This window comes from Spodoptera frugiperda, chromosome 25 (assembly GCF_023101765.2).
Source record: "Spodoptera frugiperda isolate SF20-4 chromosome 25, AGI-APGP_CSIRO_Sfru_2.0, whole genome shotgun sequence".
Lineage (NCBI taxonomy): Eukaryota > Metazoa > Arthropoda > Insecta > Lepidoptera > Noctuidae > Spodoptera > Spodoptera frugiperda.
The window spans coordinates 4,405,543-4,421,989 of NC_064236.1; the positions used below are offsets into that span (position 1 = coordinate 4,405,543).

At 35.1% G+C, this 16,447-nt stretch overlaps 2 protein-coding genes and 1 long non-coding RNA gene across 4 annotated transcripts in view; 1 reads left to right on the forward strand and 2 right to left on the reverse strand.

Annotated features, from left to right (window-relative positions):
• Positions 1–4,400, forward strand: part of LOC118267030 (alpha-mannosidase 2-like) — an 81,113-nt gene extending 76,713 nt beyond the window's left edge. The window contains exon 8 of the mRNA XM_035580771.2: positions 1–4,400. Coding sequence (XP_035436664.2) covers positions 1–2,711 — 2,711 coding nt within the window. The 3' untranslated portion in view covers positions 2,712–4,400.
• The window catches only part of LOC118267037 (ADP-ribosylation factor-like protein 5A), a 23,990-nt gene continuing 11,939 nt past the window's right edge, over positions 4,397–16,447 (reverse strand). For both annotated transcript variants that reach the window (XM_035580785.2, XM_050704404.1), the window contains one exon: positions 4,397–4,654. In XM_035580785.2, the coding sequence (XP_035436678.1) occupies positions 4,606–4,654 (49 nt within the window). In that variant the 3' untranslated portion in view covers positions 4,397–4,605. The remainder of the gene's footprint in view (positions 4,655–16,447) is intronic.
• Positions 5,816–16,444, reverse strand: LOC118267046 (uncharacterized). The gene is made up of 2 exons (XR_004782915.2): positions 12,547–16,444; positions 5,816–12,381 (listed from the first exon to the last, which is right to left on the reverse strand). It is a non-coding gene; the product is annotated as an uncharacterized LOC118267046 (long non-coding RNA).

The window sequence follows — 16,447 nt, forward strand, 5'->3', positions numbered from 1 at the left end:
GACATCACTGGGTGAAAACTAATCTCGGCGTCATCCCGAAGACAGGATGGTCTATTGACCCCTTCGGCCACGGGGCCACTGTGCCTTACCTGCTAGACCAGAGCGGCCTTGAGGGAACCATTATACAGAGAATCCATTATGCGTGGAAACAGTGGCTGGCGGAGCGACAGATTGAGGAGTTTTACTGGCTGGCGAGTTGGGCTACTACGAAGCCGTCCATGATAGTGCACAATCAGCCGTTTGATATTTATTCAATAAAAAGCACGTGTGGCCCGCACCCTTCAATTTGTCTCAGTTTCGACTTCAGGAAGATTCCCGGCGAATATTCTGAATACACAGCTAAGCACGAAGACATCACGGAACACAACTTGCACAGCAAGGCAAAGACTTTGATAGAGGAGTACGACCGTATCGGGTCCCTGACTCCACACAACGTGGTGCTGGTGCCGCTCGGAGACGACTTCAGATACGAGTACAGCGTCGAGTTTGATGCCCAATACGTCAATTATATGAAAATGTTTAACTACATCAATGCTCACAAGGAAATCTTCAACGCTGACGTACAGTTCGGAACTCCTCTCGATTACTTTAACGCCATGAAAGAAAGACATCAAAATATACCCAGCTTAAAGGGAGATTTCTTCGTTTACTCCGATATTTTCAGCGAAGGTAAACCAGCGTACTGGTCAGGCTACTACACCACTCGACCCTACCAAAAAATCCTCGCCCGTCAATTTGAACATCAACTACGATCGGCAGAGATTTTATTCACCCTTGTATCGAACTACATCAGACAGATGGGTCGGCAAGGAGAGTTCGGAGCTTCTGAGAAAAAGTTAGAAAAATCTTACGAGCAGCTTATCTATGCTCGACGGAACTTGGGCCTGTTTCAACATCACGATGCGATTACTGGAACATCAAAGTCCAGTGTGATGCAAGATTACGGAACCAAACTGTTCACTAGTCTGTATCACTGCATCCGCCTGCAGGAGGCCGCGCTCACCACCATCATGTTGCCTGACCAGTCGTTGCACTCGCAGAGCATTATACAAAGCGAGGTTGAGTGGGAAACTTACGGAAAACCGCCCAAGAAGCTGCAAGTGTCCTTCATTGACAAGAAGAAAGTTATACTTTTTAATCCGTTGGCTGAGACTCGAACTGAAGTGGTCACGGTTAGATCCAACACGTCCAACATCCGGGTGTACGATACACACAAGAGGAAGCACGTCTTGTATCAGATAATGCCCAGCATCACAATCCAAGACAACGGCAAGAGTATCGTGAGCGACACCACGTTCGACATAATGTTCGTGGCCACCATCCCGCCCCTCACCTCCATCTCGTACAAGCTGCAGGAGCACACCAACACTTCCCACCACTGCGTCATTTTCTGCAACAACTGCGAACAATACCAGAAATCCAATGTGTTCCAAATCAAGAAAATGATGCCTGGTGACATACAATTAGAAAATGCAGTGCTAAAACTTCTCGTTAATAGGAACACCGGCTTTCTGAGACAAGTCTATAGAAAGGACATCCGGAAGAGAACTGTCGTTGACGTACAATTCGGCGCATATCAAAGTGCCCAAAGACATTCTGGTGCTTACCTCTTCATGCCTGATTACGACTCACCTGAGAAGAATGTTCTGCATCCCTACACTAATCAGAACAACATGCAAGATGATAACATAATCATAGTGTCCGGACCTATTTCTACGGAAATCACGACCATGTACTTGCCCTTCTTGGTGCACACTATTAGGATATACAACGTGCCGGACCCGGTACTGTCGCGTGCTATTCTATTAGAGACCGATGTAGATTTCGAGGCGCCACCTAAGAACAGAGAGACTGAGTTATTTATGAGATTACAGACTGATATACAAAACGGTGACATTCCCGAATTTTACACCGATCAGAACGGATTCCAGTACCAAAAGAGGGTCAAAGTGAATAAACTAGGAATAGAAGCTAATTACTACCCGATCACTACCATGGCGTGGCTGCAAGACGAGGAGACCCGGCTCACTCTGCTGACGAACCACGCTCAAGGCGCTGCTGCATACGAACCAGGACGCTTAGAAGTCATGCTCGATCGTCGAACTCTTTATGATGACTTCAGAGGAATCGGTGAAGGAGTAGTCGATAACAAACCGACGACTTTCCAGAACTGGATTTTAATTGAATCCATGCCAGGCGTGACGCGAGCCAAGAGAGACACTAGTGAACCAGGTTTCAAATTTGTTAATGAACGTCGTTTTGGCCCCGGCCAGAAGGAAAGCCCTTACCAAGTACCGTCGCAGACTGCGGACTACCTGAGCAGGATGTTCAATTACCCGGTGAACGTGTACCTGGTGGACACTAGCGAGGTTGGCGAGATCGAGGTGAAGCCGTACCAGTCGTTCCTGCAGAGCTTCCCGCCCGGCATCCACCTGGTCACCCTGCGCACCATCACCGACGACGTGCTCGAACTCTTCCCCAGCAACGAAAGCTACATGGTACTGCACCGACCAGGATACAGCTGCGCTGTCGGAGAGAAGCCAGTCGCCAAGTCTCCCAAGTTTTCGTCCAAAACCAGGTTCAATGGTCTGAACATTCAGAACATCACTGCAGTCAGCCTGACCGGCCTGAAGTCACTCCGACCTCTCACAGGTCTGAGTGACATCCACCTGAACGCTATGGAGGTAAAAACTTACAAGATCAGGTTTTAAAGACTGCTAGTAGTAATAGGTGTAACACATTTGTAATTTTATAATATTTACAAACTTTATCGTGAACTTACAGCCTCACACCTCGGCTATGTAAGTGGAATAAGTAGGAAGATACAATTTTGATGGTACTTTAGTAGAGCCTCGTACTAACGGGCCGCGTAATAGTATAATGGTATTAGAATGATTTTCGATTCATGTTATGCACTCACTAAGTCATTGTAATTTGCGCCGTATAACCTGATGTTATTAATTATTAAATGATATAATAATTTATTGTCGATCCCTATGGCTGTTTATGTTTAACAGAAATTTCGACTAACTAGATAAATCTACCTCAGGACCAAATGTTATACCTGTTCATCTATTGATTCTATTACAAATGATTAATTATACTAGTTCAATTAATTATAGTCTATTTGAATCTCCTATTACTTATTAAACTTTTCTCATTCACTTTTGTATAAATTGTTTTCTTCTATTTTAATCTACGACACGTTTTCTTCAATGTTATTGTCACGCTACACGCTAGCACTGTTTGGGCGGAGGGGTTTCATAATAAATAAATACTTACATAATATGTACTGTGATAGTGGGCATGACATAGCTGAATGTATTTATAATATTTTAGTTACCGATTATTTTCGATTGATTAAATTATTTTGTTTCACGGCGAGAGCGGTCGTCTTGTCTATTTCTTTAATTACAATACAATAATGTTTACAATTTAGACGCGAAGTATGTGACATATGATATTAGGTTGTGTTTCTTATTTTTTGAAATCATTTAAGTATTTTTTTAAGTTTGAAAGTGATATTTGAGTTAAATTTAATGTAGTTAGTTATATTTTTAATGCGTATGCTAGGCATATTACTTGAAAGGGAGGGTGTGTCTACATAATATGTATGAATATATCGGACGCCTGGTATCACCCTCGCCTTAGTTATTATAACGCCTTATTAATAAACATTATGCAGTTCTCAAAGAACAAATAAGTAAAATAATAGTAAATGGAATTCATTCGAAAAATTAAAGATCTGTGTAGAATTTTTTAATAAGGCTTATCTTATAATTGCATTTGAAGGACCAAACATTAATTTTCTTTAGTTTTATTACATAAGCTTGTTCTCGTAATCGGTTAATTTAATCGCGCTATTTCCATTTTGTTAATATGTTTTGTATATAATTGATTTAAAAGTGTATAATTATTTATATAAAATAAGTTTAATTTTTATATTATGAAATGGCCACTTCTAAGTTAGAATTAGTACAATTAAATCGACATATTTTTTATTGTTTATGGCTTGTTGTAACTTCGAAGCAAGTTGTTTTTGAAATCTCATAGCTAATATTATAATTTTTAATAATATGTACCGATATCAACATTTTTCTACAGTAAATATTTATTATTGTGATAAGGTTATAACTTGAAATCATTACCATCGATAATATTTAGTCAAAGAAATTTAGATTTTAAATAGTTGAAAATAATGATGTTAATCAACACTAATGGTAAGCAGATCTTGTTTGGTTTATGCATCTGTTTCTGAATTAGTAGACCTGTAATAATCGTTGTATAATTTGGTTGTACTTGACGTAATTTAATCATAGACATAACCCTAGAAACTTAAAATTGTGTGTACAATTTTGTCTGAAAACTTGTAGTAGATGAAATAAAATAAATAAAGTATACGAACTTGTTTTATTATTATATTATAATATACCCCATTCACTCAAAACAACGGACAGTAATCCAGATAGGTATCTCATTAGAATTAATTATTTTGACAATTATAATGCAAACAGTTAATTAGGAAATATAATATAATTATGTAACTTTAACAAGAGTTCTTATATGCCTATTTATAAAATTACTAGTCGCAGATACACTGTCTTGTCATTTCTTCTTTATTCGACTCGCAATCCATTCTAGGCCTAAGTGTAATCTGTAAAGAAAAACACAATAAGTCATTAAAACATTCGCAATCACAAATAAAGTATCTAGGAATTCTCTTGAGATCAACTTCCAAATAGTCTCGATATTGAATTGAAAACAAACTTTATTTCACTGCAGAATAAAACTAGACCCATGAAAAAGTTATAAAAATATCATAAAGTAATAAATAGAACTCAAAAACAACTATCTCGTACATTTTCATCGAACTTCGACTCGTAAAGTTATCGTGTAAATTTAAATCTTCAAATAAAGACATAACTAATATTTTTTGCTATAGAAGTTCATTTTTAGGTGTATAATGACCAATAAGTATGATATAAGCACCCAACAATAGCTCAGTAAAAAGTCAAACTTTAAAATAATACTTCGATACATCGCGAACTAAGTTACGGGCATCGGCAAAACTTTACTGACAACTTTGATTTATGGCTGGGAGGTACAGCTACTGCCATCTGTTGCACTTGCACAACACTTCATGACGTATGCAAGCGGCGCGAGGCGGAAAAACTCAAGTCTCATGAATATTTATTAGGTTGGTATTCATGAATGAGCGCGAATGCGGTTTTGTAATTTTATTTCAGTTAGATTAGATTTATAGGATAATTCAGTGGAGGTATGGGTGCAGGTAATTAAAATGCCATAATTTGTATTAGAAAGAAGTGTTTATTAAAATTACAAAATGCTACATTGCTAGATATTTTTCCAGAAAACTGAAATCTAAAATACAATCTACTACAGTTTACGATAGTGCGTTAAAAATGTTTAAAATGAATATAATTGGAATAAGTATTATAGTTTAAGATGAGTATCGAATGAATAAAATAGCCGTACACAAACATTTTATTACCTAGTGCGTCTAGAACACCAAACGACGCGGCAGTAAGTATAGTACATATCAAGAATTCAGTTTTTATTAGAATATACTGAATGATATAAATGCTTGAGTATTTATTATAAATCTACATAAAATAACTAATTTACTTCAATATGACAGTAAGTTATTTATATCGACACATATTTTTTATATAATGCATAAGTCATACAAAAGATACAATAGGTTATTGATGAAAATACATGAATACGTTGAAAGCTTTGAATACTTGCCTTATTTATATTTTAATTTAATACATGGAAACAGTTAATACGTACATACGGTTATATCAGCAGTTACATAATATAATAAAATCTCAATCCAACACAGTAATAAACGACAAAAGAGATTTTTTATAGAAATACAACAAACCATGGCTTAGAACTTACAAACTATTGACTTCCACGCTATACTTAGAGTCATTTATTGGTTACTTAACCAGGGTTAAGTGAAATAATTACTAAATACAGGTCCTTAGCAATTATTTTCGGGACAAAATCGTTACTAAGGAATAGTTTGAGTAATCATTAATAAATGTCTCAAGCATAGCAGTAAATAAATACAATAACACAGATAAATGTTTTTAAATAATAATTCCAGCTTACATTCATGACTAGCAATTTACTGCGCGTTTTCCCTCGCTTTTTGGTTTAAAAGTATTTGGTACAATAAGTGAATACTCTTGTATCTAAAACACCCCCCTCTTAACATCAGCGATTAAAATAATTACGAATCCTAGAATACTCATTATTACAATTAAAAACATCGTTTCACTAGTTTTTCTTTACCTAAATACTATTACGTTTTAAAAAGCACCTACAGGATAATTAGGGCTAGATATTGATTTTTTAAAATCGTTAAAAACCGAACCCACGGTACGGTGTTGGCACGTCACTATTAACAATAGTTAAACGTCTGGTCACTTATGCAACGCCAAGATGCCTCTCTGATACCATTTTTTTGTTATGTTAGTTTTCATATCACATAAATTTTTCCTCAAGTCTATAAACAGGAAAATATCTGCGTTAAAAGTGCTATTATGCAGCCTACTACAAAATATTAATATCATTTCAGCAATACAAGACTATGCCGTATCATATCGGTACAATGTACTCAAGATTATTATAAAAATCACATAGGGAAGATCACTATTAAATATGTGCCTAGGGACATTTCTATAAGTACATATCTACTTGTCGACACTTGCAAATACATATTTTATATGAAAGGTATTACAATGATGATATAATATGTAATGAAACTATTTACTAAGCGGTTTCACTAATTCTATACTGTTACATTATATGCCTTACACCTAGTACGTAGTTAGAAATTAAGAACAAAAAACAGAAAAACTACCATTTATCAAGGTCAAAAAATCATAATTTCATAAGGTATAACCGTGTAAGCGTGTACAAATCCACATATTCCTACTTACCGCCGTACTCAGAGTCATTTAATAATTACTTACAGTCCTTAGCAATAGTTATCGGAACAAAATCTTTACTAAGGAATAGTTTAAGTAATCATCAAATATCTCAGAATACGGCAGTAAGACTTACTCGACAATATTGTCGACTATATAGTCTTATATAAAATTTCTTAAATTATGTATGTAATGGTTGATGAAATATATAATTTATTTTTATATCCTACATTTACTAGGGTAATTGAAAAGTTTTGAGCCTAAGATATTAAAAAGACGACTTAGATACAGTGATATTTAAGTTCAATTCAATTGAGGATCGCGTCTAGGCCAACATAGTGTAAGGCCCTCCAACTAGGTGGAGTGACGATATCCACAGCGTGGCTGACAGTGGATGGATGAGAAGTGCTGAAGATTGTGCTCAGTGGTATCCTATTAGAGAGATCTATGTCCTTCGGTGGAAGAAAATAGACTGATGATGATAATGCAGTTCAATTACTATCGGCCAGTCGCAATAACCTGAGATTTGACGCATTTTGTATGGAGTTTATAGTCGAAATTCAATCAGATATACGTAATCCTGCAGATAGATAGGTTATTTACTGAACCAGGCCGATAGTAGTGCGATGAAAGACAAAAGTATGTATATAGGATAATTACTTTAAAATCTTAGGCTGAAGACTTTTCAACTGCCCTAGTACAAACTACGAACACGCATTCCACTGGTGATATCAGCAGTAATCAATATATTTTGATTTCATTTATGAATATAACTTGAATCTTTCAGGTGTCTATTGTTTATACAGTTGTTCTCTATACACATACATTATTTCCTTATTCTATTGACACTAATACAAAGTGATAATTTCTCTTAATAGTAATATCTTAAGCTAAAATTACTTAAACCTACTTTCACTTGAATTATTCGCTTTTGTTTTAAATTATTATCCAGACACAATGTACAATTTGAAAGATCTATCGGCCTCATCTAGTTATTTCAAAGATTGACGTGTTAAAGAGTTATTTTGTAACCTATGTACTAGCAGAAATAAATATCATTTATAATAAATCCATATAATTTTACCTGAGACAATTGGATGCAGACAAATAACCGAAACTATTAAATTTTCACTATACTATTAGTATACGTAAAGTCGAGATTAAAATTAAATATTGAACTTTAAAACAAACGCGAATAATCAAATGCAATAATATTGATTTAAGACTACTTTCTTGATGAAAAGTAGTCTTTGATAGATTCAACTTTACTGCCCCGTGATCAAGACAAAAATCAAAGTGCTGGCTTCTACACGAACATAATTCGTGTAGAGGCAAACATTTCAATTCGCATCTAATGTACTTTAGCTTAATCCTATAGTTTTTAAGCAAACTGCGCTTTAAGCCAAATGGTACTTGAGCGTTAGTCAGCGAAGAGACTAGGTATAAGTGGTCTAAGGGGGAGAATTAGGCTTCCAGTAAACTCAGTCGCACGGCGAAGATACGACGCATGCGTTGTTTCACGCCGGTTTTCTGTGAGCCACTACTCTCTGTATCGACTATTACTTAGTCACCATTTAGCTTACAGCACTGATTACTTAAAATAGAGATAGATAGTCTTCACAATACCTGCTCAGTGCTCATGCCAAATGTTAAGTCTATAATAGATCAAAATACTTCAATCTGTTTCAAAACAACAATTAAGAGCCTTTATTACTATTCGCTCGCGTCGTATGTAGGTACGTTTACAAACATGTAACAACAATTTGCAGATCACAAATTAATTGTTCCTTATGGCAATAGAACAGTGGATATCGGATGGTGTGATTTGTGACACACACAACACTAAAACATATAGTGCTGTAGCTGATCTTACAATCATTGAATGAATAAAAACAGATTAGAAATATCTTGACACACCCCCTAGACAAATGGCATAAACGCTGATCAAAATAAGGTGATGTTAAAAATTAATATAATATGAAATAGACATAACCCGTACATGTCTATTTCATACCTGTGCTGTGGATCAAATGGCATTTAATAGCCCAGCTACATGCACATTGAAATCGAGTCTAATTGTGCAGCTATATCGGTACATGGTCATACTAAACATATTAACGGCGCATTCCAATAACCTACCTATCGGTAGATTTGCTTACTAGAGATAGTATTTTGACATAAGCTCCATACAAAATGTGTCAAAATTCTACCTCTGGTAGGCAAATCTACCGATAGGTAGGTTATTGGAATGCGCCGTAAGTTAAATGGTTTGGATATATTCTTCTAATATATGATTTTGTTGTTTGGATATATGATTTAATTCCTTGACATTTTGTTACCTATTCATGTCCCGGGCGCTTACTCTTTAATCCAATTCCATATGATCAACATTGACATTGTAACATTTCATACTCTTGAGTTGCAACACTAGCGCCACATTGCATCCGTATTGCATATGGTAATAACTAAATGGTATTGAATTTGGCTTTACAATCAGTCCTTTATACGTTATTTTGACAGTCAAGATTGAGTTGTATTGTTTTGATATTGTATAACTATTGAGATTTTATTAGATATGTTTGAAATTAACATTAGAGATTAATTTCAAGAGCAAGCTTGCTGGCGTGTGCATCGATGACTACCTATATAAAAAGACTGAGATTTAGTATGTTCCTATTACGTGCTTAACTGCGCAAACTGGTTTGTATAGACTAGTTATTGGGTAAAATGATACATGTAGTCAGGACATTAGCGATAACAGACTGAAGAATAAAAAACTAAATAGATGACATAGAAGTAGAATTTGACACATTATTTTAGTGTCACTCCAATTGTTCATTCTCTCGGTCGACTAACGCTTTAACGTCTTTTGGCCCACAGCACAGTAAACTCTTTCTTAGCCTAATATCTTATACCTAGTACTTAAACTAAGAACACGCTTTCTCTACTGGTGATATCAGCAATTATAAGGTGTTTCTAAACTGATAATATATTTCTGCAATATGTGGTTGCGTTATTGGCGACTAAACCTTTTTCATTTAGGAGTTTTGATACTTAAAATTACTAGATTTTTGGGCCTGTAGTAACTTCAAATACAACGTCATGAGTACTTTTACCAAATGGAATCGTATTATTGCGCAGCTATATTGGTATGGTCATAATAAACATATTTGGTTAAATGGTTTGGGCATATTCTTCTAATAAATTTAATTTTAGATTATTGACATTGATATTTGATTTAATTTCTTGACATTTTGTTACCTAATAACTGAAATATCATTGAATTTGTTACAGTAATGTTGTATGGTGTACTACTTATGTTATTATATATTGCCCGTTTAGAAGCACCTTTAGAGATGTTTGCAATGTTTTCGAAACACTATTGAACCTCAATAGTCGGTGTTCATTACACGCGAACACAAAAAGATTTAAACTAAATATAAATGTTCTGAATAGAACAAACGTACAGCCTCCCAAACCGACATATTAATAATAATAAGTCATTGCTCCTTTTTCAATCAAAGATCTTAAACATAGTCGTTTAGATGACTGTACCGTTGTGAATTCTATTCTTCAGTCTTTTGTCGAACCCTAAAACTCTAAATACTTAAGATCTAAGAACACGATTTCGACTGGCGATATCAGCAGTATAATCTAATATAATATACGATTGATGGACTTCATCCACATAGACGTAAGTTTCAGATAGAAACTCGTCACAAATCAATAACAAAAAATGGATGCTAATCCAAAAAAGAAATTAATATTTTTATAGGTTAACGTCCAGAGGCCCGCATCGCACGCATCGTACGCATTTCGTATTACGTCATCAGTACGCATTACATGTTGGCATTGCTGATGATGCGGTCCGCACGAAGCGCATCAGTGGACGCAGTTGTATAAGTTCCTATACAAGACAAACTAAAATCCGTTGCATGCGGTGCGTGCGATACGGGCCTGTGGACGCGTACCTTATATCGAATACATTGATATAACTTACGAATATAACGCTTATACAATAGTTTTAAAACTTACAAACTAAGAACACGATTTCGACTGGCGATATCAGCAGTTATATACCTAGATTGATAGATTGAATTCTTATTTGTTTCTAACGTACAAAAAGGGGATATGTTAATTAAATACACTATGAATAGTACCTAATTAGAACTACTAGTTAAGTCATCTCTAGTACTAACTTTAAAGTCTAAAAGCAACAACAGTTATTATTTTTATCGATAGCTTTTGAGGATAAAGACTAGAAAGTATGTGAGTTTTACCCCATTAAAATCACCCCGATGTCCAACATCAGTAGCCATAAGGGGGGGGGGGCTTAAACCAGTCCGCCCCTGGAGCCACCACTGTGCATTCCCTTTTACAGCCCTTATCAAAGACTAGTACTTATCTAGACTTCACGCAGTCAAATTTTGGCTACAATAAATACTATAGTCATAATTAAGTAGCTGTAGATTAACTAGAACATTTCAAACTTACAAAGTACGAACATCTAGTAATATCAGCAGTACTAAATATTTATTTCAACTAAATCTTTCAATTAGGATATCAATAGTATATGTTAGTGTACCCCAATTAAAACGAATATGGGATGTATGTGAGTAAAATACAATATTATTTCATTTTACACACACATCGACCTTATGCTATCTCTTCTAATTCCTGCTTTGCAACTAATATAGCTTCTGAATACTAATTACAATAAAGCGCAACGTTTGGCAGTGTGTTTGTTAAACAAATCCTACATCTTATTATACCTTACGTCCTGCCGTACTCAGAGACATTTAATGATTACTTAAATTTTTTTTTATGGATATTTGGCAAACGAGCAAACGAGTCACCTGATGGTAAGCGATCAGCGCCGCCCGTGGACACCCGCAACACCAAATGAGTCACAGGTGCGTTACCGGCCTTTCAAAAGTCGTATCGGTACTATTATTTAGCAACGGTTTTGTTTCCAAAACAATTACTAAAGGGTGGGTTAAGTAACCCTTGGTATAAACATTAACCATGAAACCAGATCGACGGGACACAGTGTTTTTTTTTATTGTGTCTTATATACTTATATACGAGAGGTTAAATGACCCTGAGTGCGGCTGTTAGACTTGCACTAGCATCAACAATGTCTTAAGAAACTTAGTGGATGCAGTTTTACTTTTTTACATAAAGTATAACTACAGTGTAACTTATGTAGAGTTTCATTATACGGAATACTCAATTATTAATCCATTTTAATAATACTTATATGATTATATATCACACTACTATAGTATAAAAAATGATGACGGATACCTCAAAAATACTAAAATCTACATCTACACACTAATATCTTGAAAAATACTCCCACCGAACTCCCCTTCGTCTTGAGACTGCCAGGATTTATGCAGCAGCACTCGTTACGAACCTGGAAATATCAACCTCAATTTGTAGAACATACCAACACACGTCTAATACAGTGACATCATATACATGACTAACAAATAATTATAGAAGCACTACATCATAAAATAAACATAAAAAAAACAATACAAAAAAAGGACAAAATAAAAATATTCAAAATAATACTTACTTAAATGTGATTCGCGTATCACAGCTACATTTGTTTTCTCTTCAAACATTCATTTAACTCACAAAATATTGGGGTTCTAGGGCAAAGCGTACACTTCTCATCACAATATAATATTCGACAAATCTCTATTTTATATACATAAAACGATAACTCTTATTTTTAATTTAACAGTAATACTGATAATACTAAATAATCTAAAAGATTAATATAAAAAATGGAAGATAAAACCGATTTACTTTTAAAACTGTAAGACAGCACAAAGGCACTATATTTGAGTGTTTATACAAGACGTGTGCACTCACATTTGAAATGAAAACAAGATGTAGGTGAGCAAAGTGTAATTAAGTATTGAGATTTGCTGAATATCTGTGTCAAGAAGAGAAAAAAGTATCATAATATAGTGTTGTAATAGGTATTTTTGACAAACGTGCTTTGTAACAAGGAGGGCTAAAATTAGTTTTATCATCCCTCAAATAGTGAGAATTCACTCACCCAATACTGCCAGTATTGGGTAAACAAATTGTTACTAACCAATATCATTTTTTAAAGTCAAAAATACCTTTAAACAAACTCATGTATGCGGCCGAAAAGCGTTCAGTGTCGCAGTTCTACGTTTTGCACAAAAACAACAAACATTTCAGGATAAAACGAAAAAGCATAAAAAAAATATAAAAAGGCAAACAATTTAGAAGATAAAGCAAATAAGACAAATGTGATATTTACATAAATACGCATTACATGTATAGCTATGTATTACATTGATAATATTTGATAACACATTTATGATAAGTAAAGTATGAAGGCAATTTACTACAGATTTAAATAGTGAAATAAAAATATCTTGATTCTCCGAAGGCGACATGATATCTTCGGAGAGCGGTCGCTTAGTAGAGATAAGAATAGGACCGCATTTATTGCTTCACGCACCTACATTATTTCTAGCCTTTTCTACTCGTAGTTCGGCAGATAGATACGATAGGGTGAAAAAGTAGCGTTTTCGTTAGTTTATAGCTAACAAGACTCGGTTTTATAATATTAAGAACATACACTATACAGCAGTATGCTTACTTAATAGAAAAACGAACTGTATTTCTTATCCGTATACATTTTCTTTAATAAGTATCATACTCTCTCGTCTGTGTCATATTCGAAAAACGGTGTGAATTTTTTATTTTGCCTATTCATTTTAGTTTAAAATTATCTCCAAGAGTTTATGTATATTATATACTATGTGTTATGAATTCCAGATGTTTCCTATCATTTTAAAGAGGTCGTCAAAGCGTATAAATGTCTATTTTTACCTTTAAACATTTCATTTATATGGATTTGTAGCTATCGTAAAAAGGTTATTGATTAGATAAATTAGTAGTAGAAGTAGTAGTTTGGAACAAATATATTAAAGCCAAAATCACGGTTTACTCACGTAACTATTTGGAGAAAAAGCTCTATTAGTTTCGAGTCACAGAAAGACTTGGCCATGAGCGCAGACGCGAAGACGTGACACAGACTACATCTTTTAGTTGTCTGATTTTTAGTTAATTTAATATGTCTCACCATTGATATTATAATAATACATGGAAGCCACAGATCTAACTAAACAGTTAACTATGTCATAAAAAGGTGGTTAAGATATAAGAAAATAAGGCCTACTGTCCATTTTTATTTAACAAATGTTTGCATTCATTTGTTAACGACAACAGGCGACCTACAAATGACAAATGCTTGCATCATGGTTGAAAACTGCCCACGAAGCGGTAAATCTGCCTACAGTCATTTGACGAATACATGCATGTGTCAAATGATGTGTCGTGAAGAGCAAGGCCTTAGTAACGACAATTTACTTACTCCGCTCGGTATTAAAACTAATAAGCTTAACGTTTTGTATTTAAATACAAACCGATTTATTACTTACATCAGGATGAACATAAATACCTAAAATTTCTGTTATGTACGTATCAAAAATATCCTCATTGGACAAGAAATATTAATATTCTTTTTGGGTTACCGTTGCCTAGCTGTAAAATGGGAAACTAATACTGCCTTACTGATTTTACCGTCAGTATATCAGTTCGTCCGTTTGTCACCTAGCTGTATTTTGTTTTTAAAAGCATTAGCTAAGCATTTAAAATTTGAAGAACAAAATAAAATAAATATTTACGGTTCCATACAAAGAACGTGATATTTTTGCGATTTTTATAGAGAATGGAACGGAACGCTTTGTGCGCGAGTCCGACTTGCCCGGTATTTGGAATATTTTGACTTTCAACATTCACCTACCATTTAAAGTATATGTATTTAGGTCCAGATATAACGTCAGTCTATCGTGCAGTTTTACTAACAGTTTTCCTTATAGACGTGTTGTCAATTACCATAAAATTAAAGCTACACAGATGTAGGTACGCGAAATGGTTGCTCAATCGCTAAGTAAAATCTAGGACACGGGTTTTTATTTATTTCCATCAACGTTTGAACTGACTTGATACTATAAATATCTGATTACCGCAATTTAGGAGCTAATTTTTAATAGATCCTTAACTTTATTGCCCGGGTATAAGGTGCATAAGGCATTCGTACTCTCTACAACCGGTTTGCCAAATTATTTCCTTTGCTTATAATCGGTATTACGCAGGCCGCAGCTTAAACTACTCGCTAATTAAGTAAATTCAATTTATCAAAAGTTAACATCAATACCTGTTATTAGCATATTGCTGTTTAACGGATATTTAGCTACATACGATGTATTCACAATCCGCCAATGCCTTAACACGTACAACAAAACGTTCCGTAGTTTAAAATTTTATTTTACTACCGAAAATGAACTCTGCAATGAATAGATTTAGCACTAATTATTATCGGGAGTCTACTCAAGAATATACTTTTGAATGATACACAATCTACACATAACGATCCCTGATTATGGGATTCATATAATATGGCGTTATTCCAGTCTCCTCACAAATATAGCTTTTCCGTGCTAACTGAGTGTGATTACTGAGATGTTTAAAAAAACCGAACAATATCCAATAGTATGTTAAACCTATATTTAAGCTAAAGCCATGTGACGACACATAGCACCATTTTCCCTACACAGATCCGTCGTCGCCAATATAAGTGAACAATAAATTGCTACCGGTCCCTACACTACAATCCACTCAAGAAAATAGCTTCAATACGATTGCCAGTGACAGTGACCTAGCAATCAGTTGAATCGTTTAGTGTCAGTGACTCACAACGCAAATAGACTAGGAGTGGTTCAGGCTGACCACCGCCAACTAGGGTGCGATATTTGAAGTTTATTGGGAGAATAATAGCGAAGCCACAATACAGCATTGCGACGATACACCGCAAACATCTGCGTTAACGCACAACACATCGTAGTTCGAATGTGTTGTCGCATTGCAGAATGGATAAGTGGTACTAAAGTAAAAGTATAGGTCAGATTATACTTGTCACTTTATAAAGCACGCATTATTCCAGAGATTTAAATAAAAAATGCACGCATTCGCACATATTCACGCGCTGTAGATAGGGTAGTATTTGTTTTTATTAATTGGATCTACGTTTCGATGCGGTTCGATTTTGCACTGGTATAGTCTGACCCTAAGCGACTTTTCGTCATGGTGCTTCCACATCTATAGAACGCGCCTAATGCAATTCCTACGCGTTTGCGAGCAGCTCGCGAATATTTTGCGAGTATCTTACAAACTGGGCGCAAACACCATGTGTATAGTGAAAAAACGTGTGGATGTATCATCTTATGTCGCGTCGAATGTAATGAATCGCAATGTTTACTTTATTGCTGTGCGACGTCTCAGCGCAGTATTGTGGCCTCACCCTTTTAAATTGACCACGGTCAACTGGAGTGCGATGTATGAAAGATATTGATGTAAGTAATGATGCG